This window comes from Bradysia coprophila, chromosome IV (genome assembly GCF_014529535.1).
Source record: "Bradysia coprophila strain Holo2 chromosome IV, BU_Bcop_v1, whole genome shotgun sequence".
In the NCBI taxonomy this organism is placed as follows: Eukaryota; Metazoa; Arthropoda; class Insecta; order Diptera; family Sciaridae; genus Bradysia; species Bradysia coprophila.
In genome coordinates, this window is record NC_050738.1 from 10,681,787 (window position 1) to 10,708,327 (window position 26,541).

General features: G+C 36.6%; 5 protein-coding genes across 8 annotated transcripts; 2 read left to right on the forward strand and 3 right to left on the reverse strand.

The window, feature by feature from the left end:
• Nucleotides 1-1,060: 1,060 nt before the first annotated feature.
• Nucleotides 1,061-3,449, reverse strand: LOC119066195 (porphobilinogen deaminase). Of its 3 annotated transcripts, none has more exons than XM_037168512.1 (6): nucleotides 3,278-3,433; nucleotides 3,074-3,215; nucleotides 2,806-2,878; nucleotides 2,636-2,741; nucleotides 2,406-2,569; nucleotides 1,061-2,341 (listed from the first exon to the last, which is right to left on the reverse strand). In XM_037168512.1, exons 2-6 carry the CDS (start codon nucleotides 3,119-3,121, stop codon nucleotides 1,179-1,181), a joined length of 1,554 nt encoding a protein of 517 aa, XP_037024407.1. In that variant the 5' UTR covers nucleotides 3,122-3,215; nucleotides 3,278-3,433; the 3' UTR covers nucleotides 1,061-1,178. The 3 variants fall into 3 exon arrangements, with proteins under 3 accessions (XP_037024407.1, XP_037024408.1, XP_037024409.1); XM_037168513.1 differs by having other exon boundaries at nucleotides 1,067-2,341; nucleotides 3,074-3,227; nucleotides 3,278-3,419; XM_037168514.1 differs by having other exon boundaries at nucleotides 1,069-2,341; nucleotides 3,373-3,449.
• A 1,677-nt stretch (nucleotides 3,450-5,126) lies between these two features.
• LOC119066199 (protein maternal effect lethal 26-like) lies at nucleotides 5,127-6,013 on the forward strand. Its single transcript, XM_037168519.1, has one exon. The coding sequence runs from the start codon at nucleotides 5,302-5,304 to the stop codon at nucleotides 5,944-5,946; it is 645 nt and encodes a 214-aa protein (XP_037024414.1). The 5' UTR covers nucleotides 5,127-5,301; the 3' UTR covers nucleotides 5,947-6,013.
• Nucleotides 6,014-7,226: 1,213 nt separating this feature from the next.
• On the forward strand, nucleotides 7,227-7,836 carry LOC119066202. The gene is made up of 3 exons (XM_037168522.1): nucleotides 7,227-7,353; nucleotides 7,417-7,637; nucleotides 7,698-7,836. The coding sequence occupies exons 1-3, from the start codon at nucleotides 7,329-7,331 to the stop codon at nucleotides 7,773-7,775; spliced, it is 324 nt and encodes a 107-aa protein (XP_037024417.1). The 5' UTR covers nucleotides 7,227-7,328; the 3' UTR covers nucleotides 7,776-7,836.
• On the reverse strand, nucleotides 7,833-9,045 carry LOC119066196. Its single transcript, XM_037168515.1, has 3 exons — nucleotides 8,610-9,045; nucleotides 8,158-8,535; nucleotides 7,833-8,093 (listed from the first exon to the last, which is right to left on the reverse strand). Exons 1-3 carry the CDS (start codon nucleotides 8,973-8,975, stop codon nucleotides 7,875-7,877), a joined length of 963 nt encoding a protein of 320 aa, XP_037024410.1. The 5' UTR covers nucleotides 8,976-9,045; the 3' UTR covers nucleotides 7,833-7,874.
• A 2,020-nt stretch (nucleotides 9,046-11,065) lies between these two features.
• Nucleotides 11,066-24,062, reverse strand: LOC119066191 (spondin-1-like). Of its 2 annotated transcripts, none has more exons than XM_037168506.1 (15): nucleotides 23,937-24,062; nucleotides 22,774-22,986; nucleotides 22,603-22,712; nucleotides 16,127-16,243; nucleotides 15,541-15,839; nucleotides 15,394-15,487; nucleotides 15,236-15,332; nucleotides 15,039-15,176; nucleotides 14,799-14,987; nucleotides 14,546-14,740; nucleotides 14,339-14,481; nucleotides 14,166-14,264; nucleotides 11,585-11,721; nucleotides 11,436-11,521; nucleotides 11,066-11,373 (listed from the first exon to the last, which is right to left on the reverse strand). In XM_037168506.1, exons 2-15 carry the CDS (start codon nucleotides 22,970-22,972, stop codon nucleotides 11,126-11,128), a joined length of 2,151 nt encoding a protein of 716 aa, XP_037024401.1. In that variant the 5' UTR covers nucleotides 22,973-22,986; nucleotides 23,937-24,062; the 3' UTR covers nucleotides 11,066-11,125. The 2 variants fall into 2 exon arrangements, with proteins under 2 accessions (XP_037024401.1, XP_037024400.1); XM_037168505.1 differs by lacking the exon at nucleotides 23,937-24,062 and adding an exon at nucleotides 23,138-23,217.
• Between the last annotated feature and the right edge of the window lie 2,479 nt (nucleotides 24,063-26,541).

Sequence of the window (26,541 nt, forward strand, 5' to 3'; positions counted from 1 at the left end):
AGGAAAAATTTTTGGAAACTCTACTTGATCAACAGCAGTTAACTAAGTCGCTAGGATAGTACATGATAAGTGACTGACTGGCTCAGATGACAAGCACTTTGGCCTCTGTTGATACAAGCAAGGAAGGAAATTTAAAAAGAACTGATAAGGAACACATCCCTTACACACTCATTCCATTATCAATAAAGGTAAACGAACAAGTACGTTACTACGTTATCCTTTGCCACTATCTGAAGTCTGATGGAACATTTAGCGATACTGATCGTCTTGCTAAATACTTGCTCTTCGCAATATCATGGTGATACTGATCAAGACTAACTTGGAATACCGATCGAAACATAAATATGTGAATTCCATCATCTTGATGATGTACTGTAAAATCATACTGTGATCGTGAAGTCTCTAAACCTGTAAATATTTCGGAAAAAAAACTCCAAAAGTGGTAAAAAAGTGTTGGAACCCAGCCGTAATATAACTCAACTCGTAACATTTTTCAAGAAGGTATGTAAACTCTCTATTTTTGCTAATAAAATTGAATGAAATCGAAGAAAAATCTCGAATGTTTTATTGAAACCGCGTCAACTGTCCTAACTAAATCGACAAAATTGATAAACGCGAAAGCTAACCAGCGGTACGTGATGGAATAGTAGGAGGAAATATTGGTTGATAGAACTACAAGCGATACCGAAATTGTTATTTTGACTGCGATTAGATATGATTTATTGAATTTTTGTTCACCTCACGTCCGGAATATGAGTGATAACTGGAAAGAGTAGCAAACTTTAGATGTTCCGTTAAATTCTTTCAACTCAGGCCCGTACTGGCTATACTGGGCGATCGGGCGATGCCCTACGCGCCTTTTGCTTTTTGTCGCTCCTCAGACCAATAAAGTTAAGCGCCTCTGAGCCAATTCGCCCGATGCGCCTTTTGGTAACCAGTTCGACCCTGATTCAACTAATCACCCCGGAAATGATATCACAAATATAGTTATGGAGATTACGCCGAAGGATTGCCTTTCCGTGAAGCATCCGATGTCGTTCTTATGAGTGAGAAACGATAATTTGAATGAAAAACTTTCTTTTATTCCAAATACACCACTACTCTATTTACTAAGTAAACAATAAGACCTGAGAACACCAAATAAATTGAGCTTTGAACATGAAAACAAAAACCGAATTCTAAATGTTTTGTCTTATTTCTAATTGAGCTTTGCTCATAACTTTTAAGGCACCGTTTTCGATTAGACTCGTCGCCAAACTTTTACCCAACGCTTCACATTTCTCAAACACATCCAATCGATAGCATTCGTGACGATATAATCCACAGTACAATATTACTTCGGTGACGGATTCAGGACGTGCGACATCACCTTCACCGGTTTTGCTTTCAGATACAAATGGACATTTCAAAACAGCCGTCTCATTTGTAGCCTCCGCATCCGCTTTTGTACTGTTGAAAAATGGACACTTAGCGATATCACCTTCAGCAGAAGTCGACGAGTTTTCGCCGACAGACAAAACTTTCTGTTGCGTATCAACATACGGACACTCTCCCATTACATCTTGACCGACAACAAGGTGCATCGGACAATCTTTAACCTTGGCAGCCTCGTCTCGTTTCGTTTCGTTTATCGTCTGCGAGTAGGGACACTTTCGAAATGCTTCGCCATGCAAGTGGATGAGTGCTTCAATGTCAAATTTTCCGGTTGATGTACTCGACGTGGCTTTCGAGTCATCGACTATGGGTGGGCTGTCAGCTTTCGGTGTCGGCTTTTTCGATGGTGTTTCTTCACTGATATCAATTCGACTACGTTTTCTCGGTATAATTTCGTTGGCATTGTCGTCCAAATCCAGAATACAGTTTGTGTTGCTCTGGATCTCAATTTTTCCATCCAAACTCCAAACCGCTCCCGTTATGTTCAATTCGTAGTCATCATCAGTTCCTCGGCGACGTTCCAAATTTGTATGAACAGCAACAGGTGCACTGCATCCACCGCCCAATGTTTTCAGAAAACTGCGTTCCGTTAAAATTTTGCATTGCGTCTCCAGACATGATAACTTTTGCAGCATTGATAGAATTCGTACATCATTGGAACGACATTCCACAGCTAATGCTCCCTGACCGACTGCGTATAAAATATCAGTTGGCTCGATCGTTTGGCTGATGCGCTTATCCCATCCCATGCGAACAAGACCAGCCTGTGCCAAGATTATGCCAGCAAATTTTGAATTTTCTGCATCTAGTTTCGCGAGACGAGTATTCAAATTGCCGCGAATATCTTGGACAACGAGATGGGGATAACAGCGAGCTAGTTGAGCACCTCGTCGAAGCGATGATGTACCTATGGATTGACGAGAAAACAATTTTTTTGGGGCCCCGCAAATAATTCGAATGATTTCACTCACCTACGATGGATCCTTCCGGTAATGTTTCCAATGTTTTCCCTTCGAATTTCTGATTTAGCACCAAAGCATCACGAGGATCTTCACGTTCCAATACCGCACCGATTGCCATTCCAGCTGGCAAACAGGTTGGTAAATCTTTCAGCGAATGAACGACAAAGTCGACACTTTATGATGGCATTGGTTTAACGATCAATTAGCAGGCAACTTATATACGGATTTGGTCTATTTACCTTCCATTTGTAAGGGCATCTTCAAGATCCTTGGTGAATAATGCTTTCTCGCCGATTTTGGGCAATGATATGTTCAACACACGGTCACCCATAGTTGTCATGGTGTCTTTAAACAGAAAAAAGGAAATTAATTCGCGTATTTGTCCAGGTCAATATTGTAAATCGCTTACGAATCTCAAACTTCTCGTTCGGGTATAATTTTTGCAGCGATGCAATGACATGTTTTGTTTGTATTAGGGCAAGCTGTAACGTTAGAATTGAAAGATGCTTTAGCAAAAGACCACTTAAAAAAACAAAAAATTGGCAAAATCGACAAATTCGAATATTTGCAGGCAATGAAAATGCCACCTGAGTAAACAAATTTGCCTCTAACTAATGCATGGCTACGTGGTACACGCAAACATTATTCGAAATTATTAAGTAAACTAATTATTATACCTCACTCTTACGTGACCCAACTCGAATTACTTTCGATTTATCATTCATCGTGATATACAAAAATTTATTGGTGATGTATCGTATGCAGATAGCTAGTAGGAACTGTTACGTTTGCACTTTCGCTTTAGGTTTGACTGGTGACCTATTAAATAAACTTCGTTTTAATTTAATTAGATATGAATTTTGAATAAAACTATGCCTTACGAGCACATGCAATTGATACGAAGATAAATTAAAAGAAGTTCCCCTCAAACACTTTAATTAATATTCACTTCCATATTATAAAACCGACCACTCACTATCACACACAGGTTTTGGTTGACACGAAGGAGAGTATTTTTGCATTGGAATGAAAGAATGATAAGTTTAGGGGAGTTGTAGTAGCTGTACTCTATGCTGTCATAATGTCGTAATTGGACTAGATTCCCGTAACTTGTGGAAAGTGTGAAAATGATCGACGCACCACGCACTGGTGTATCTAGAATTCAAATACTACAACCGGAACGCAATGAAAGTAGATAAGTAGGTATGGCCAGTCCATACAAGCCGGAGCACATACGGATTTGCATGGCGCCACCTCAAACGAACTCATTTCTAGTGGAAATTTGCACTAGAAATGAGTTCGTTTGAGGTGGCGCCATGCAAATCCGTATGTGCTCCAGCTAGAACAAATTTGAACGTTTGGCCATACCTATCTATTTACTTTCATTGCCGGAACGGACATTATACAACTCGTTGCGCCATTTAAAAATTGTAATCTCTAATAAGTTACAAACTTTGTTTCGAAACAATGGATGTGTCGACGATTATTGAAATTATTCTGTACTCCACTTGACGAATGGATGATTTTTATTTTACATGCTACATGCGTCGAAAACCGTACTTTTCATGTTTCAATTACTACTTTCGATGCCCTCTGCATGTAATATATATTACACACTTGTCACGAAGAAGTCAAGGCTTGAGCGAAAACGAGACAACCACATAGACCTGAAGTGTAATTTTCGCATTATTCTTCTAGTTAAGTAATTTTGACATCCGAACACGTATGTGATAATATATATTATGCACCTGTTGCCAAGATTGGTATTTTGACGTGCAGGACATTATTGCCATAGCCGAAGGCGTGGGCCATAATGCCTATACGTCAAAATAACAGTCTGGCAATAGGTGCATATCATATTTTATCTGTCGAGAACAGATATATCGAGATAAACAAAAACTCCCTAGAGGGATAAGCACGAGATTATCGTTCTAGACAGATAAAATCGATTACATAACTCGGGATAAAAATGAAAAGTCTCGTTTTCTAGTGTGTTTATTGACCTCAGCTACGCCTCGGATCAACCAAATTCACACGAAAACTCTACTTTTCATCTTTTTATCCCTAGTCATGTAATAGTACATTACTGTCAGGGAAGTAATTTGATATCTCGTATCCTGATGAGTAAAGGGATCCGAAAGCTTTCCTTTTTGGTGTTGAAAATATTATGTCTCTTGTCACCATTGCGGTGCTCGAAAGTGAACAATTTGTGATTGTGTCTTTTTTGTGTTTTGCTCCGTCAATGAAATAAAGTTTAAAATTTGTGCATGTCGATGTTGCTTTCAAAAGAGGGCACGACAAATCCATGACAAAAAAGTCAGTGTCAAATTTGTGAAGATAAGGTGGTATTTTGACTGCATCAAAACGAAGGGTGCCACACTACCTTGACAAATAGACAAATTTTGTTAAACACACTTATTCGAGTCTATTTTCTGTTCTATCTCTCTCATGCGAAATTGGTTCGCTCTTATTACTTCCAGCAAATTTACAACATAAAATCTTTTACTTCATAAGTCTTAACACGGTTAATGGTCTCTGACCACAAATAATGGACAACTTCCGTGATAGTCGTTAGGTGACCGGTAAATATAAGAATTTGGTGCGCCTGATTCGTCATGACACTTCACGTTATCTTTATCTGTATTTTAAGATTTAATTGTATTATTTATCTGGCGTTACTCATTATTTCAAATTTTAACGAAACACTTTGATGAAAAAATTTCTTGGCAAACTCGACAGATTCGTTTTAACATCTCGAAGTGACACACGAAATAGATATCGCGGCTCTTCAAAAATAATAGTATTGCGACAAAGTATTAGTGAGTCAGAAGTGACATGTGGAACTGAAGTGGATTGGCAATTCTATCGTATAGCAATAACAGTGTTGTAAAGTGTTTTCAGCAATATGTTAAGACGAAACCGACACGCAAATCCTCATCCCCAATCGAACGCAGCGTCGGTTGAATGCGTCCCTCAACCGCCACAAAGAATGATAACCAAAGCCACATCGAGAGAAGAATTTTCCGATGTACAATTCACAGTGGATGGCAAAGTGATTGTCGCTCATCGAATAATTTTGGCTGATCGTAGTGAAGTTTTCCGCACGATGTTCATGTGGAATCATAATTCGGCTAAAACTGGTCCGATAGCAATAGCCGAAACCACATACGATGCCTTCTTTAACTTCATAAATGCAATATATTATGGGAATACTCCAGCCGATCCTGAACTTTGTCTGGAAATGATAAAATTGGCTGAAAAATATGATGTTCAGGACATCAAAATGGAAGCAGAAGCATCCGTCATCGCATCTATAACGATGCAAAATGCCATAGATATATTGATTACGTCGAAGGTGCACAGAGCCGATAGAATTAAAAAAGCGGCACTTGAATTCTGTGCTAGAAACAATGTGCACGAGATGCCCAACAGCAAGAACTTGGCTAATTTTCCAGATCTGATGATTGAAGTATTCGAACAGATCAGTTTGACGAAAAGGAATGTGAACAATACAACTTTCATTGGTAACTCTCGAGGCGGAAACCACTAGTCGTAGTCATAATGTATCGCAATAATATAATGTTGTTTCAAAGAATTTTTGCTCATCTTATCATTACCAGATTTTCAATATTTTATCATCACTACCTTGATACGAAATTATTTTTCTTTGGAATTTTTTAGTCGATTTGGATTTGCGTCATCGTCACCATTATGACTCACTAGAGGGAAACGACCCAGTCCTCATATTAGCGTCTCTAACGTGATAAATATTTGGTTGCGGACCTCTTCCTTCTTTTCCATCCCTAAAACGTCAGTTGCACAAGACACGCAAAAGTCACTTTCTCAATAAAATGGACGGTCATTGTGTCATGCTCTAAGAATTAAAATTGTTATTGGACAAAGAGTCTACTTGCTATTCAACTGAAAAAAAATCTGGAAATATGAATGAGGAGTGTGGAGGAATCTTATAAGCGATTGATATCTTAACTCAGTAGTTAAAATGACATCTTCGTGTCGACGAGTCTACCTATGAGTGAAGTGCAAAATGTAGGATGAATACCATGAATACCAATTCCGAGGATTTTTTGCAGTCGATCCGAATTACAACAGCAAATGCAAACGCTTCACTATAAAGATTGCATCCAGAGACCATGATGTGATGGATATAGAGTGAGAGCGATTTTTGTATAACGGGGAATTTCTTTCCCGTAATTCCATTACTATTATATCATCAAACTCTCTGTTAAGGCAAATGGCGTTGTTTGATTGGATTTCTTATTCTCAAAATCCATGTCTTTTGTAATCACAGCTCTGCTCCTAGCATGAACATTAGAAATATTCGGAGGCCGATAATGAGTCATGAATTCTTAATAAAATGTTAATAAACAATACTCTCTCTAGCAAACAAACTCTCAGCTCCCTGTGTCAAATTCACACCTTATTTCTTTGTATTTTACAAACACTATTCTACATTTTGACTGACTACGCTGTAATGTACATGTAAATTCCAAAGACTACTTGCTTCCTTTACCACCCTAATCAAAGTAGTTTGGTTGCTAGAGAGGGTATTGGTTAATAAAGAATAAAAACAATGTGTTGCAGTCATATACGCATACTTCTTTGAACATTTGGAGGCTTTTTGACGTTGGAAAAATGAGTGTTTGTGCTAGGAGCAGTGCTATGCACTAATAAAAACAACGGTTGAGAATGTTTTCATTTTTAAAATTTAAATTCTTCTAACGTATGGAAGGTATGGAACCAGATAGTACAAACAACTTTTGTTGCATGTTCAGAACTAGTACTTTAAAACGTCTCTAGCTACTACGTTTTCTGGACTCTTTAAATATTTTGGAAAGACAACAGTTCTACAACATTCGTCTCGATTATTATCCTTTTTGAATTTTAGTGTTAAATAGTTTGAACGACCGTCCAATGGATGAATTAGACAATTTAATGAGTAAACATTATTTGCGTTTTCAAACGTTCCATATTTCGCTCAATTATTTATTTACAAAATCAGAGGAAGCTGCCAAAAATGTAACAGCCGCCACAGAGCATGCCAACAATGTTTCATCGTATACCAGTCAGCTGAAATTGCAATTAAGTAAAACACAGGAGCTTCACTCTCCCGAAACAAGTAGTGCTTTGAAGAAAACCGCCCAAACTATGTTCAATTTGGTGGCAATCAATGCGAAGGACAGCGAGGACGCAGATGTTAGTGCAGTGTCGTTTTTAGAGTTTGTAAGTTCGTCTAATTGTCTAAACGAACCGTTTCGGTAAAATCATTTTTCTTTTACACAGAAATCAAATGTCGATGAAAGACTCGCTAGTATTGATGGTATCTTAACGGCGGTCGGTTGTATCATGAAGAACGATTGAATGTATTGAGTGTATTTTCGAGCCGAAATAAACAACGGTAATTTTCCGATTTTCTTTATTTTAATTTTATTTTTCGCTTTCTCGTCAATGAACCAGTCACTATCCATATTCTGATTGTATTGTGAGCGAGAACTCTTTGTGAGTTTTTATTTTGGTTCCGTGATACCATATTCTTGTGTCAATTAACACCGCATCGCCACTTTCGACGTAAAATGAAAATTGATCGCAAACACTGGAACATTCCGGCGTTGGTGACAGCGTCCACGTTTTATTTCCATGAAGCTGTGCTTGCCACATCAGTCTGGGTATATAGTCCAACTGTAAACATTAGGAATCAAAAGAATTTTCATCTCTCGTTTCTCTCAATTCATGCAAACCATACATGCATATTGGCACCGTTATCGTATCCCATGAAAATGTAATCGTAACTGGGAATCTCTGTATCAGCTGGTAGAAAATGCGGCGGAACCGGATACAGCTTCCTCAATTCTCGGAGAATTTTGATTTGACAATTACTGAAACCGACATACCACGGTTCGGTGCCATTCTCTGCACGTTCCGATGACATTTCAAACAGATCCTTCAGGATTAGAAAATTCGATTTGAAGTTCAAAAATTGACATTCGTCGGAAAAGCTATTCAAATCGTCCTTGTACTTGAAGTACAACCTCTTCAGATAATTGTAATTGAGCAGTTTAGCAGCTGGCCAGTGAGAGATCGAATTTTTAATGATAATCGGTTGGGGTGAATACGCGTATGGCTGCGGGAAAGTCGGAAAAGTTTTCGTTACCGAATTGCTCACGTTATTTCACTCAATTTGTTAACCATATTTACCAAAAACTCCTCCCTGGTCATGTTTGGCAGTATTAGTGGCCCCTTTACGCGACAATACGCACAGTTTGTTATTGGTCTAGTGGCCTCCCACACAAGATAATTGTTTGGTATAAAGCATCGAATCCCCAGCAGGAAGGCAAACAAATGATTTACAATTGGCACGGCTATCACAATGACAAAAATGATTCCGATGGCACTGTAAATAATATTCTCTCGATGGATTGACTCGTCTGGTTCCAGTGATTTTTTGTATGCTTCGCACAAATCTGTTACGCTTATATCGGGACGGGATAGAATTTCCGAGTGTATTTTGTCCAGATCAGGTCCAATCACTCTGTCGAATATTTCTTTTTTCTTTCGTGACATAATTTCACAATTTGTTTTTGTTTACTCATGAATATTTGGAAACTAAAAGACTTTTGTTGACAATTACGACAAGTAAAGGTATCAGTATAATGTCTCAAGAATGGATTTAAAAGAAGTAGTAGAGTCAGTTCAATCACAATTTTTTTTTTGAAAATAGGTGGGTTCTTGCTGCATAATTTGAGTCGAATACACCAACGCACCGCAATAACATGCCTTTTATTTTGTATCAGTAACGCATTGCCTATTATTGGAGTGCGTTGCATACACATAATATGACCAAAATGTAATATTTCCATAGACTGTTATGATCAGAGCGAGTGAACCGAAGACTAGTTAATTATAACTTGCCTTAGGGTACTTGTCAAAATATTGCGTTCTCTTTCAACATGCGTTGAGAGCGAGAGGACCGAAGACCAATCTATTATAAGTTGTCTTGGGGTACTTGTCAAACATTTCTTTCTCTTTCATCATAACACTCTATACATTTTGTCAGAAACGTCACGACTTTTTACAAATATAAGCAAGTAGTACCAAGTTATACATGTCAGTGTAAACAAATAAGATATTCCGAAACGAATGAATTTCGGATTTTTGTCCGGATCTTAAGATCCCGCAGTCAAAAAAGCATTCCATTTTGTCTTTGTTTTCCTCCGTTTACGTAAACCAAACCTCTTTCCTATTGTTAAAAAGATCTGTCAAGTCAATACCCTCCCTAGCAACCAAACTACAATTATTAAGGTGGTAAATACGTTTATGAATCACTGCTACTTTGTTCGTTCGTGTTGTTGTTGTTGTTTTGAAGCCATATTAAAAATCAGCGTTTCTCAAACTTATTTTCCCCCCTGAAGTGATTTTTTGAGAGAGTTTGGATGCTAGAGAGAGTATTGGTCAAGTAAATGGAAGCAAAACGCCTTTGTTTACTGCGATTGCAGCTGATGTCCCTGTGGTCCGTTTTCCAGCTGTTTTGCAGTCATTTACATGACAGTTGGAATTAAAACAATGCGAAAGTCATCTGCACAATGGAAACGTAACATGAACGGAGAACGGAGGCAAAACGGACGACTGTGAATTCAATCTTAGTAATTGTCAAAAATACGAAATATTCCAATTGGATTTTTTTAAAAAGAATTATCAAAGATATTCGAAAAAATATTATGGGTCTTGAACGGATAACTCACGCCATAAGTGAGCCATCTATTTTAAAACATACCGCATAGCGGGTTATTTTAACGCTTAGTTTTAGTTAGATATTTATTATATAATATCAGCGTTACTTTCTCCAACTGTCAGCTGTAAATATTTAAATTTTTGGCGCACTTTTGGTGTAAAATTCGTGTAAAGATGCTGTCAACCAACTCACTTAAAGCATGAGTGGAGTGGTACTCTAATAATAAGGTAATGAAATATTACTGTGTGTCATACAACTGTAAAACACTGTAAAAATATTTCCATATAAAATAGAGTACATTCTGCAGCTATGATCATTTTTGCTTGAAGTGTGTGGTGTCAGCAATTCAGAAATATTGCAATTGTATGTACGATTGTGTATGATTGTGGCAGGACAATAAGTAGTCCATTTTCTTTATACACTCCATATGTATTGTCAATGTTACAACATTTATGTATATGAATGAATGGTTGTGGAATGAATTTTACTGCCCATTCCATGCGAAAATTGAACATTACATAGAAATTTTCCCCTGTGAAAATGATCGATTACATGTGGAATATTTTCGGTTCATCTTTCGTGAATATTTACGTGTAATTCAACTTTCGCGCGTGGTAGGCATAAAATTGGTATTACACAAGTTTTCGTGCTATCAAGGGACGAGAGAAAAATTCTTTTGGGAATATCTCTAAGATCACCCATCCGTTATAGTCCATCTTCGAACTTAACCTGAGGAATTTAATTTGCAGATTCTATTCGCAGTCAACTTTTGGTGGCTCACAAAATTCATACGAAAACTCTACTTTTCATCTTTCCATCTTATCTTAGTCATGTAATTGTATTTGAGATGAACAGAATTGTTTGAAGCGTAATCCGTTAGTATAAAGAAAGTGTTCACTCCGTAAATCAATTCAGAAACTAGTTTATTAACAATGTTCTTTATTCAACATAATCTCACACTCATGATTAATCTACGTGATTTCTAACCTCTTCGACTACCCTTTCTATCATCCCGTCTTCTCTGTTCCTCAAGTAATTGATTCTTTTCTATTTCAAACATGGGATTCCATTCTGAGCAAGTTTTCGAACAATTTTCGTATGTCAAAAATCTATTCTGATGTTCACCACACCCATAACTGAATATTTCGCAACGTTTTTCATCCCAGTTGTACAGCCACCTATTTGTTACATTGGTGCAAGGATCTACGTCCGGAAACTCTCTACAATATGCTACATAGAAAAAAATCAAGTTAATTTATCATTATAACCGTACTTTTAAGGCAAGTTCTTACGTGGCACATCACACTCGAATTCGTTACAAGTTCTTTTTTGCTGTAAATCACTTTCTTCACATATGCCAGACTTGGCTGTTTTGGTTCTAGATATTCCAAAAGGATTTGAAATGTTAGTTTTTTTTGTGATTTTCCAATTATGTAATTACCTAATTTGAAATCCACCACCGCAAGCTACAGAACATGGTCCGTATCGTGACCAACCTGATGTTTGACATTTTCTGTCTTCCCTGGCTTCATTTTCTCCTTTTTCCTGTTTATTGTTTACTTCCTCACTGTCTGCATTCTGAATATTAGTCATTCAAATGTTAATTATGTTGACGCATAATGAGATCAAAGTGCTGCATTCCAGAGGCATTAATGGATGAAGCATAGAGTTAAACTCGAGAGGTGGCATGTTGGTGCTGATGCTAATCGGCACCCAAAAATTACATGGGCACCCAGACATGTTCAAAAATGACAGCGCCACCATGCCATCTCTCGAGTGTAACTCTATGGGATGAAGGTTTTGTGAAGCCAACGCATTTAAGCATACGACGTTAACTTTGACGTTACGACGTTAATGAAGTAAAAAAGTATGGTGAAGCACAATATAAAAGCAAAAAAAAAACCCTTGAAGGCGATGATGTTAATATTGCTGTTGTCGATACCCCATCACAATGATTGTAAGCGTTTGACCAAAGCACGTTCATGCTAGAAGCAGTACTGTGGTTTGCTGGAATTATTTCATTGACAGGTAATTTTATGACCGAGTTTATGACACTAGAATTCTGATATCTTGGTTAGACTTTGGTAAATGTCGCGCTAATGATTTTTGTTTAATATGTCAAGCGGTTCGGTATTATTAACACTTAGTTTATTACGTCTAAAAACTGGAATTAAAAGAGTGTTAATCCACATAACGAATAAATATTTTCTATTGACTGTAAACGGAGGGAGATTTTGGCTAGGTTACACTTAACTGATCTTGAGGGCAGTGTTAAAATAAGAGAAGATACAAAATTCATAATTTGAAAATTTGAGCTTTGAATTTTGATTTATTTTCCATTGAAAATTTTTTAAACATTGGCCTCAAAGCCGGTCAAATTCCATCAGTGGTCCCACTAAAAATTTCCTGTCCTTCGGTAGGACATTGAGGACAATATTTTCACATGAAGAGTGATAGGACTTCTTCATAGTTCATATTTTTATTTCGGTGCCCGACCTAACTACAACATTCTACCTTTCTTGTTCCTCTTTTCTCGGACTCATGCTTGACTTCTTCCTGCTGACAAGCACCAATTTCAAGACTTTCGGAATGACGGAAACAAGAAATCTCCAATATCATGACCTATGACCTATGACCTATGATCCTATGAATCAAATATGACTCCATTGAACAAGATTCAATTGTTGACTGTGACTACTTCTACTTCTCTTTTTTTTGAATGTAGCTTTCTTTGACACCTGATTTTCCATCAGTAGATGGCAATAACTTTTACATGCTACATGCGTCGAAAACCGTACTTTTCATGTTTTAAGCACTTCTTTCGACGCCCTCAGCATGTAAAATCCATTACATAACTCGGGATAAAAATGAAAAGTCTCGTTTTCGTGTGTTTATTGACCGAGGCTTCGCCTCGGATCAACATAATTCACACGAAAACTCTACTTTTCATCTTTTTATCCCTAGTCATGTAAAATACTATTGTAAACTTTCTAACGCTAGTTCAATTGTGACAGTTGGGATCAAAAGTCGGTCTATTCCATCTGTCAAAATAAACGATTTTGTGACCATTTTACATAAAAAATGTTTGACAGATTGTGTGAAAATATTTTTTTCTATTTTATTATATTTTGTTAATGTCAATCGATTCCAAACACACTTTAAAACATTTTGGTCCAAAAAAATATGAAAAACCACTTAAAACAGCAAAGATATCTCAATTTTAGTTTTCATTTCCATAGTAAATCGAAAAATAGAAAAACTGACAGATCGTAACAAAGGGAAAAAAGCTCTCTCTGACGTATAAATTTATACGACTAATGGCGTGGATTGAAAGATTTACTGCTGTTTTGTGTAAGAGGCTAGAGGAAACAACTGAAGATAGTCAGTCCACTCTGGTTTTTGGACCGCCGCTAGTTCTCGAGGTCGAAACAGCCTTTTTTTCTCAATTCATTCACTTAACGTGAGTCCTGGGTTAGGGAAGAGTGTCTAAACTCTGTTTGTTCCTATTTTATTTTGAATTTTGAATTTTTTGCGAATCATTCATACAATGTGTGAATCCATTCACACATTGTCGCAAAATTGTTCTTTCCACGAATGAGAAGGAAAATGTAAGTCACAGAAGAGTAATTCTCGTCTTTATCCGAAACTACCAGATCTACACTAAGATAACCTTTTTAACAGATTGCGAGGTTGTGATTTTCACGTACAAGTTGACTCTCCATGTACATTGGTCATTATATTCGACTGCAGACTACAGTAGGAAGCGAATAAACGTTTTATTTTTATAGAAATGTATGAGAATAATGGTTAAGCAAAAACGTCCTACGCAGGACAGTAGGACAAGTAGGACGAATTTTCAAAATGTAGGACAAAGTAGGAAAGTAGGACACTGTGGGAGCGCTGTTCTATTGATCTTCGCCCTCCGTTTAACACTCTATTATATTAATGGGTCAGTTCTGAATTTTCAAGCTGTGACCCACCATTGTATTGTAATGTGGAATAGAAAGTGCTTAACGCTTTACCTGATCCTCTTCTCCTCTATTGTGTAAATTAGTCGTTGTACCAGAGCATGGATTATTACATGGTTTGAGGAGCTCCAATGATTCAGCGTTGGGCAAGGACTTTTAAACGAACGATGTTATTCACGGACAATCCAAACGTAAAGGGAATTTTATTTTCGATTTGATATTATTACCTGACAATATTCCTTTGAGGATCTCTGCAGATAACTACGAGTTTTAGTCCGATGTCCAGTCCCACCACATCTTACCGAACATTCACTCCAATCACTCCATCCGGTTAATGCACATGATGGCTGAGTGGCTTCTTCGGATTCATCTGATAGAATCAGATTATTTTGTTGATTATATTGATACATTTTTCAGCCATCAAACCCACTTACCGGAACGGTGGTTTCCACAATTTCTACCATAACAAGTTTCTTCTCTTGTTAATTCTACATTACAACCTGCCTGTATAGCCAAATGCTCGTTCAAATAGTGCCTCTGTAGATGTTTGTTTCCTTTACCGCATTGCACATCGCATTCGTCTGTTTCTTCCCAAGAACCAGTAGCACATTCCTCTTGTGACGAATCATCTACACATAATATTAGACCGAAATTGATTCGAATCAAATATTTGTTCGTCACACTCACCAGTCTCGGCCGGACAGTCTTTTTCGTATACCCTTTGCCGAGATACATAGAGACGGGCTAGTGGCTTCAGATTGGAATTCGGATCATAAAACGGTGACCTAGGATCGTTTGGATAATCTGCACGAATGCGGCGAATAAATTCTCGAGGAATTGTTGGTTCATTAGGTGAGTCGTATTTAGGTCCCGAATCTATACTTAAATGTTAATAGTTGAACTACAACTGAAAACTGTTACACTAACCAGTTCCTGCATCCCATGGACATAGGTCTAACGTTCTACTTTCAATCCAACCACCCTCCTCTGTGCAAAGTTCTAGTCCAGAGACACCAAGGAACCAGTCCGGTGATGGATGAATCATTGAAACGAAAGATAACTGGCCTGAAAGTATGCCTCTGTCTAGAAAACCAGCAGCAAGTTATTTAGAATGATTTATTTACTGTGATCCCGGTCAACGCGAAATACAGCAAACGTTTTTCCTCCTAAATTTGGGTGTTCGAGCCCTTTCGCTTTAATGATAGTTCGAATCTCGCTACTCTTTGTGAAGAAGAAATGGTTAAAATGAGTGGAAGATCAAATTTACGAAAAAAGAAAATACTTGTGACTTTATTTCTTCTTCCAATTCGGTAGTAAAGCCATTTTCGGCAACTTGCTTTAAACCGTCGGATGCAGTTTCACCATATTTCCAAAAACTAAATGTAAGTGTTTAAGAACACGAAAATAGGAAAATTACTTTGGCTTCTACCTGTAAGAAGCAGTGTGACTTGCACCAATAATGTCACTGAATTTCGTACTGAACACATTGGATGGAAAATCTTTCGGGTGTGTATTCCTTGACCAAAGACCTTCAAATGTGAGCTCGTATTTCGCCTCAGTACAAGCAGTACATTTTACCGGAACACTAAATTCGTCATCGAAACGCTGTTCTTCACAAAATTCTTTCGTCAGTGGTCCATCATCCATGTACCAGACATCTCGATGTTCAATTACAGTTGCTTTAAAAACAACACAACCGCTACCAACTTGCGGAGCTTTCCACTTTATCTACGAAATGGCATTCGGCAGTGTTATTGCTTTGATTCAGAGTTCAGAGAAATGTAAAAGAGCGACGGCCGTCGTATTTTATGATTTCTCTGTTCAACGCACTTCAAGCAAATGTGATCATAGTCGACAGCTACCAAATAGAGAAATATTTTGTTTGAAACTGCCTTTTACAGGTGTTTCACATTTGTTTAGCAAATTGCCCAGTTTCAGCGCCCTATTTAGAGTACCACTCATGCTTGAAGCGCGTTGCTCTGCTACGATCGTAATCAGGACACAAAAATATTTACTTGAATTTCACTTTTCGATGTGGTTGTGGTGTGTGAGACCATATTCGAACAAGTTATTTTGGTTAATGTATCTCCCTCAGGTATTGACATAGTACCAACTGTTAAAATTGAATGATCCTGTAAAAACACTTTACATTTTAGATGTGCGTGCATATGTAGTACGGAAACGAACAGTCTCCGATCATAAATCATTGATTATCCTTTGACCAGATTGACCAGCATAACATGAGAAAAGTTTTATTATTTCATTCGATCGAACTATTTCAGACTGATTTAAATTTAGTTAGTTATGACATCGAGTGCGAAATACTTTATTAGGCTCTGGATGTGTAATTTCGTGCAACCAATTTCTTAAAAATATGTCCTATTTCATATACTTTCAACTAACTATCCACCTGTTAGCAAGTAAGTTCTGAACATTGCGTTTAAAATTTGATTCGTCCCCCGCAAGGGATTCTTTTGAATTTCGACTGACTGAAATCGGCGCAATTTTTTCCGGGACTTTTTTATAATGACTACCTGGCTGGTGGTAAGCCAAAAGTCGAAAAATGTGGTTTCGAAAAACGGGCGTGTATGGGTTCGGTGGAAAGGTAAGGTCGAGTGCTCCCGGTGCAATTATTAAATTCAAAAAATTTGATGATAAACTACTACATATTGGCAATGAAAGTAAATAGATAGGTATGGCCAAACGTTCAAATTTGTTCTAGCATTAGCACATGCGAATTTGCATGGCGCCACCTCAAACGAACTCATTTCTAGTGCAAATTTCCACTTGAAATGAGTTCGTTTGAGGTGGCGCCATGCAAATCCGTATGTGCTCCGACTTGTATGGACTGGCCATACCTACTTATCTACTTTCATTGCATATTGGCATATTGCTGTAAATCTGAGGTCCTCTACATTCATAATAAATAATAATTTTATCAAATAATTGCATTTGTGAGGTCACAGCACTCGTCAAAGTTCACCGAGGCTCCATCGATTCTAAGAAATTTTCCGAATGTCATATTTTCGGCTGTTCATCATCAATTTTTTTTTAAATTAATATTTGCCCCAGGAGTAATCGACCTCAGCTTTCCAACAAGCCCATACATGCCCGTGTTCTCGCCACCTAACGGAAATGAAATCTAGACTAAGAAACCCTATTTTTCGACTTTTCACCGCTTACCACCAACCAGGTATGGAAAATCAAAAATGTCTAAAACTGGTTTTGAAGCTTAGGCACCAAGGTCTAATTAGACATATATAAAAAAAAGTCCCGGAAAAAATAGCTTCGATTTCGGTCAGTCGAAATTCAAAAGAATCCCTCATAAATTTTGTTGTATTGCATCTCAGTCGTACGTGTTTTTTTCATTTGGTTACATATCGAGATGAATTTACATAAAATGTAGAGCAGGACGAATACGGCTTCGCTTCATCTATGCAATCATTTCATAACATTATAGCGTCACCCGCACACAATAACAAAATAAACGGTATCTCAATCTGGCTACAATTGATCAGTGATCTCCGTGTCGATCGAATCGTTTCAATATCAATAGTCAATTAGGTGCATACTGTGTCGAATTTTGTTGTGAAATTAAAATTAAAAGAGCATCTCAAATAAGTAAGTGCAATCAATTTACCATACAAAATGTGATCTAAGTTACGTAATGTTCACTGGAAACTGAAACTGATATTTATATCATAATGAAATTATGAAGCCTAAAAAATCAATGCCAAGTGTCCATTCCTTTCTCTGTATACTTTTGCAAATTCCATTTAAAAATGTATTTACCGTTTTTATGTTTTTTTTGTGCAATTTGTGGTCCATGATATTCAGCATGGAACACACGTTTTCTTTCAATATATGAGGAGCCTATTGTTAAGAAAATGGTTGAAAAATTTACTGAAAGAATTTAAACGGAAGAAAACCGAATCATCTGCCACTTGTGACGCAAATTAATTTTTGCAAAATTTTTTGGGTCAATTTTTTGTTGATAAAACTTTTGCGTACGGCGCACAATGCGTCACCCTCAGCGATATCAGTTATTTTGTAAGTAAGATAAAGGAGTAGCGTCACATTTACGAAGAGACACGAATTTACCAAAATCTCAAGAATTGTGTGAAGTCCTCAACTTTCCCTTTTTTGTTACAGTTAAGTACCATGACGAATTGGTTGACGCTGTTAATCGATTGAACAGAGCAAACCAACTTTCTATGCAATGTCATGACGACAAAATTCTGGAGTTGACTGACTATGGCTCTGCAACAGTAACCGAACGTGAGTCCACACCAGCCCGATTGGAAATCACAAACTGAAGAGCTACGGGAGGTCAAACTCACGATTCTGCAACTCACAGAGGCAAACGAATATACAATTCAAAATCAAGATCAAAATGACCACAACGATCAATGGAAAATTAATTTCCATCTACCGAAGGAGGATTACGACGCGACGAAGCCGAGAGTCAGCGAATCAATTCATTAGAAGCGGACATCGTAAATTATAAAACAAAAATTTTGCTCTAGAGCAGCGTCACCAAATGTACGACCAACTAATTACTGAGCATAAAGAACTCAATAATCATTTGAGAACCGAATATTGGAAAATCATCGAACAATGCGGCACACTTGAACTGGAATGTCGCAATCTTCTTCAGGCGAAGAAAATTGCGGACATAGAAAATAAAGCACTTGGACGTCAGCTGTCTCTGCATAAAATGTACGAGAAAAAACGTCTTGAAAAAGATTCCGTCCAATATAAGATGCTGAAACGGAAAGTGGAGAAACTTGAGGAGGAAGAAGAGGCCAAAACTAACAGGATGTGTAAAATAATGTGAAAAGAAGAGAAAATAAAAGAATTATAAATATCCGCGGTGTGATAAGGTAACGTGAATTTCTAAGTCATAAAAACGTGATAACACAAAAATCAGGGCGAGTCCATCCTTAAAATTTGGTAATCTGGTAAGTACAAATCCATATCGCTGCTAGGATTACCTACGATAGAAAAACACTTGAAATCAAAGAATTACTTAAAATCGATTTAAATCACGGTGAGCTTGAAAAAATTTTTATTCGATCTCTCGTGGACATGAAATGTTTTTAGTGGTTTTTGTAGAGGGCGGCACCACGAGTAAGAATAACATCACAAGAAAATATTTCGATGGGAAAATTTTTAACTAGATCGATTTTTCGTTTTTCTGTGCCCTGCAGGAAGCTTCGAAAACTGTTTGGACCCTATTGGTGACTTGTTTCATCACAAAAATATAGTTACTGTTTAGCCTGAAGTCTAAGCTTTACAGCGATACCAATCATGGCATTCATGACTACCAACAAACATCTTTTATGAAGGAAAGTCATTCTGCTATGTCGATGTGAATTTTAAAGGCTGTATCATACGTGGATTACTTTTATTTTCTCTTATAAATTATTTTTAGTTATTTTACATAATTTAAGGCGTTAATAAAAGGTCGAAAGAAGATTTTTAACTCGAAATAGGTTTCTTTGTAAATTGCACCCATGAGTAAACTGCATTATCTCGACTCAAAAATTAACAAACCTTTCTTTTGTTTCGTTCGTAGTTTCTCCAATAGTCATTCTAAGCTAATTCTGCAACATTTTAGTTGTTTCCACTAAAAAATAAGACATTATACGAAGAAATTTGGGTGGTCGTTCAGGTGTACCAACAAAGATTTTGTCAGAATGAAATCCAAGCTCATCCTTTAACCTTTTATTAACCCCTTACATTATGTTAATTAACTAAAAATACTTTTTAAGAGAAAATAAAAGTAATCCACGTATGATACAGCCTTTAAAATTCACATCGACATAGTAGAATGACTTTCCTTCATAAAAGATGTTTCTTGGTAGTCATGAATGTCATGATTGGTATCGCTGTAAAGCCTAGACCTCAGGCTAAACAGTAACTATATTTTTGTGATCAAACAAGTCACCAGTAGGGTCCAAAAAAATTTCGAAGCTTCCTGCAGGGCACAGAAAAACGAAAAATCGATCTAGTTAAAAATTTTCCCATCGAGATATTTTCTTGTTATGTTATTCCTACTCGTGCTGCCGCCCTCTACAAAAACCACTAAAAACATTTCATGTCCACGAGAGGTCAAATAAAAAAAATTTCAAGCTCACCGTGTAAAGGGCTTTGAAACAAATTGAACTGAAATCAAGACTGATATATGAATCATACTGAATCAGGCCACATCGTGAGCCTAATCAAGTACTTCGCAGACCTCGCACAGAGATTCACACAACGTTGTATGGAACAGATCGGTGTAAAGTTCGCAGTTTTCGAACATTATGATCTAGAGTTGCATACAAATTTTTTACTTTACTATTTTATGCAACTCAGCATCATAATCTAATTTGCAAACTTTAGATGCCTCTGTCCAAGACAGCTAACTCTAACAACCACTAAAATACACTGTATTCATGCACTTTTAAAATAATTAAATTTGCAAGCGATTTTTGGCACCCTAATTATGTAAACAATGTGTGTGCGGTTACTAGAGAGCTGCCTCAATCTAACGCCTAATAATAGTAGATTACATTGGATGCTGCGGAGGTAGTTCATTACATGAGGGATCAATTTTGTGATACGAGCCGAACTCACAAGTGTGGTTTTAAGCAACAAGCTTTGGAAACGGTTATTTTGACAAGTGTAGAGTTTGCATATCCGAGCCGAAGGCGAGGTATGCAACTACATGAGTCAAAATAACCGTTTCCAAAGCGAGTTGCTTAAAACCACACGAGTGAGTTCGTGAGTTCACAAAATTGATTCCGAGTGTAATGAACTACCAAGCAGCATCCAATGTATGCTGTTTTATTGCCTATCCACCCGGAATAGATCAGTGTCAAATAACGGTTTTTCTCTCAAAATAGTGTCAAATGAGTTGTCAATTTCACAAAGCTAACCTCAAACAATGACAGCTCCATATAAATTTTTCTAACATTGTGGTTAGCTTTGTGAAAATGACAGCTCATTTGACATCTCAAACGACATTGACAATGATCTATATTGTTGTTACGAGTACATTTTCCCACCCAAGGACCTGACAGTTCAAAACCAAAAGTGTTCCAGAAGACAACTAGCAGATTCTTGAATATCAAAAGATTATTCTAAATTAATGTATAATTTCACAACATTTATGTCGCGCTATTTCATTCACTGCCAGACTAATAATAAACATAAAAAATACCGATAGCACAAAACCAACAAAACAAATCTATTGTGCTGCATTGAAATGTTTATAAACGAATCTAGTCTGCTCATGAAATCGGCTCACACTTCTTCATAACATTAATACCGAAAGCATCACTGGCAACACTACTATTTTGATGACATGTTGACAAACTACTTCGACTGTTTTGTTTTTGTGAAGTGCTAGATTCATATTTTGCGTAATATTTGTCGATTTTGGTGGTGTTACAATAAATTTTGCTGTGAAGTAAAGTGAATACATGATAATAAAGACAAAAGTGCTGATTGTTTTTGAAAATAAGTGAAAAATGAAAAAATTAAAATTGTTTGGCCGTAGGTGTTCGTCGAAACTGAATAAATTGAAATTATGGCTATAGACAAAATGGCCGTCACTTATTTTTGTGTTTTTATTTTTTTTTAATGAATTTGCTTAGATTGGTGTGCAATTAATTCAAGTGACAAAGTTTGTCATATTATAACTAAAATACCATCGCGAGTATTGTTTCTCAGTGCTAAAGAATATTTCACGTGCTACATTTTTGCTGATAAGTAATGAAATTCTGCTGGTATGTAATGAAAATCTCCTGATATGTAATGAATTTTACTATGCTGGTGCATGTAATAAGGCTATTACATGCATAGGCATAGGCCTTTACATCACTCGCATAGTAAAACGTCGTACTACACACGGAAAATAAAGTGATATCTCGTATCACGATGACTAAATGTACCTCGGGCTAAAGCCCTCGGTTACTTTTACTCATCTGGATACGAGATATCACTTTACTTCCCTTGCATAGTAATGTACTATTCATATGAATATTCCTTCACTTGTGATGTAATGAAAAAGTTCCCACATGTAACGACCGCTTTCCGCGGGTGGGAAATGTACGTGTAACAACAATATTCCGGGTGGATAGGCAATAAAGTACTTTGTAGTCGATGTCACAAATAGCCATTATGCAGTTGCTTCAAATAACACTGCATACTGGCGGCGTAAGTAACGAATTCGATCACTGAATGGGGCATTGAAGTTTTGGCAAGTTATTTTCAATCGACGTAAAACATGATTCTAAGCAATAAATTGTTCTACGGTATGACTCGAAAATATACCGATTTTTTTTAAGTTCATCTTAACTTCAAAATGTACTATAGTCGTCGTTTTTTATAGTGATAATTCCAGATACAAGCATGTGATAGACTATACCAGTACCCTATCACAATTACCTCGCTCTCCGGTCTTCTCATTTACCTTGAATTTTAAAATTAACTTTGAACTCACCCCCATTGATTCATTGGACATATTCTCAACAACCAACATAAATCCAGAAAATTTGTATTTCAACGCTGGCACCGCTGTTCGTTGTCCAATATCAATTCCTTCTAGCTTAACTGGAACGAGCATAATCGTACTCAAAATAGGCATTCATTCAGACTTATCTGGTAGACTTACTAGTATAAGTTTTTCCCGGCGTATATTTCTCGTCATTTTCTACAATTCGTATGCGAAATCTTCCGTCTGCCGGTGTATTTAATGCTCCATGACCCTCGGGAGTTCGATTACACTTCGATGCACTGATCAAATTGAAATTTGTGTTAAGTAGCAGTATTATAAAGACTATTGAGCGAGTTGAATCAGTCGGCAGTAACATTTTGTTTTTCAGATCTGAAACAGACAAAATTTTTCGATTGAAACAATTTTCACTCATCATCACTATTCCAAAAAGTGTGAGTCATAAAGTTTAACAAAAATTAACGCGCAGTAATGCAATTCCTTAATATATTATCACACTACGTAAAAAACGCAATCAATGTACGTAATATGTGTGGCCAGCCAGATGCCTTGTAACTTTGTTGATGAACTTGACTGAAGTAAAACATATTTTAAATCACCACAACAAATCTGTTATAACTTATATTATAACACGAAAACAGCAGATTGAAAAAATAAATTAACATTGAACAGTCGAAGTGATACAGTCTTATCAGTACAAAAACATAAGGATGGACCCGTTCGAATTGTGTACGCAATACGCTGATTTGGCATCTCTGGACAACCAAAATAGGTTTCTCCTTCCTCGGGAAGTCGAACTCGACGTATTACAAATTTTGTGGTAAACCTATAGGACCCCAATACTTCGCACGGGTCTAAAAACTTAAAGACGACACTCGAATCAATGAAAATTGGTACATTCCCTTGCGTCGTAAAACACATGCTCGATCAAAACAACATTCACACAACAAAATATAATGCATTTTCATGCAAGGAGTAGTACGTTCGAGAAATACACGTCTCATTCATCCGTCTCTATCAATTTAGTGTATGTAGCGTAGCATACTAGTGAATGAAGGCATACATAAGAGTCTCATCATTATAAAACACACATAGAAACAGATTTTATTCATTCATAACTATCTCCAAGAATATGAATTGAATATGTGGTTCTAATTCTGTATGTGCTGTGCTAGTACACTCATATTTCATTTTCTGTCTAAAAAATCACTTTTACTTCACTTTCATCTAATTAATCATTAAATTATAACAATTTATAACACTGATGATGATTAGAAATGAAATAATTCACAGATCACAGTCTTATGACCAAGAATATCTACCTCTATCGAGAATAACGCAAGAAATTGATTAGTTCCGTTCAGTGTTTGTCCTTATACTGAATCTGTTTTGTAGAGAACAGTGATTAAACGTATTGAAATACGAAAATTTAATAACGAGCATTCACGCATGATACATCGGGCCTTTAGCGAAATACTTTTTTTTTCAATTACAAAATACTACACAGAGATAGATTATTCAAATTCTGATATTCAAATATACACTGAAAGTGAGAGTGTTTGGTTGGACTGTACACTCATACTAAATTAGATTTGTATAATGGCACATAATAAAGTACCGTGATTTGGTACAAACAACATAGCAATAACTAAAAAAAGTAACGCATCATATAAGGTTCATAACACACTAAAAGAAAATTTAGAAATAGGAAAGTCGATTTCGTTAATTTGAAAATGTGAAACTCAACATACCAAATAGCGACATAAAAAAGATAGTATCCGCATAACTGTCGTGGATGTACTGGCACCAACCAGCCAGTGCGTAAACTCTACCTTTTGGTCTTTCCAAGGCCGACATTAGGACAACATACAATAATTTGAAAATAATTATTTCTTGAATTACTGCCGAAAAACTGTTTTCGGGACATGCTTTCACCTTTGAACGCTTCAACCAATTGAAATTCAATTGTCAAAAACCAGAAGCGAACATTTTATTTTGCTTTCATTTTATTGTTTTCAATATGTTTCGATTTTTTGTTGTTGGAATTTACGGAATTTTTGGGAACCTAAAGAACTATTTCCCCAATATCAGGCTCTGTAGTGGACTATGTTAATTCAACATACTTTTCAGAAGACTCATACACTTCTGAACATTACCTACGTAACTAATACTTTTTACAAGACTGATACTTTTCGCAAGACTCACATGTTTCTGAGCGGTATGTAACTCATACTTTTCACAAGACTCACAAACTTGCAAGCAGAATACATAGACAACTTTTAGGGTCAGAGTCTTGCAGAAAACAGAGTCGTTTTAACTGTTCAGAAGAGGGATTACGACATCAGATCTCTTTTCTCTATTCAATCAAAACTCTGCCGATAGAGAACGATTCACTATCTCATTAAAAGATGTCGCTGCAACAAAACCAATGTCATCAGAAAAATAATTAATTTTTTACTCGACGGATTTTAGTCAACTAAAATGCCATCGTGTAGCACATGACCTCAGGACTCTTGAACAGTAATTATTTTTTTATCGGTCCTACATTGGCTTGGCGATAAGAGTCTTAAAAAAGGATGTGATGAAACGGCAGCAAACGTTTTTTCAAACCCTTATCCCCAAGCCGATATAGCCGATTAAAAAACTGATTACTATAACGGAGTCCTGAGATCATGTGATACACGATGGCATTTTGTTTGACTAAAATCCGTCAGAACTTTTTTGCTCTGATGTCGTAATCCCTCTCCAGCAGTATTTTTTGAGTGAACATACTTTACGAACATTAACAAAACGTTGTAATTGCTTGGACTTGACCAACAATTTTTTCAACAATTTTGGTCAAGTCGAAGCAATACAACGTTTTGTTAATGTTGAATTACTGACCAAGCAAAACAACAATTTTTTGGAACAAACGAAAACCAGAAAATTGATAGTTTCATTTTTAACCATATTTATTTGGCGTTCACTAATAAATACCATTATTTCTTTGGTACTTCATAAAACCAGGAAAATAGTTATTTAAAGTCGGAGCATTATAATTTGATCGATTCTACTCATTTAATTCATTTTTAAATAATTGTAGTTTTCGAAGAAATCATTTCGAAAACATTACAGTATAAAAGCTTAGACACGTGCATTTGAACGGATTACCCGCAGGTATACCGCGAGTAAACAGCTCTAATTTGCATGTGTAAGCTTTTATACTGTAATGTTTTCGAAATGATTTCTTCGAAAACTACAATTATTTAAAAATGTATAGAATCGATCAAATTATAATGCTTCGACTTTACGTCACGTGTATAAGAAGCGAAATCTTTTCCGAGTGACGTCCTAAGTTTTTCATGCAAATAAATTTTCGCTCCTTGAATTTACATTTATTTTTTCTCGGTTCCCTTAGCAAGCATGAAAAACTTGTGTAACAGGTAACCATGCAGGCCTGTGAGACCTAGTACATTACAGTAGTGGTGACGTAAATTGTCCATAACATAAGTTTGATATTAGCGGTATCGAGTTAGGAAATGTCGTAATAGAACAATTTTACTCAAAAATCTTCCCTCCATTCACACTTTTTTGTAGGATATCAGATATGTTTTCAAAATCAACCTGATAAAAATTTAACCGATTGCGCTGACAAATCGCTGACAGATTATTGACAAATATGTGACTTCTCTTAAAAAAGTTTGTTCTAATTTGATATGTATAATTGAAGCTATCAAGAATCGAAAACGTACTTATTTACACAATAAATATGAGTACAATACATATCAGAAGATGATACGTTTGTACCATATATATTATCATGTACCTATGTCCAAGTGTTTATTTTGACGAGCTGGTGACTGTGATCCTAGGCCAAGGGGCGGATCATAATCCAACTCTTCAAAATAAACACTTGGACATAGGTGCATATAATTTTTTATGTGTCGA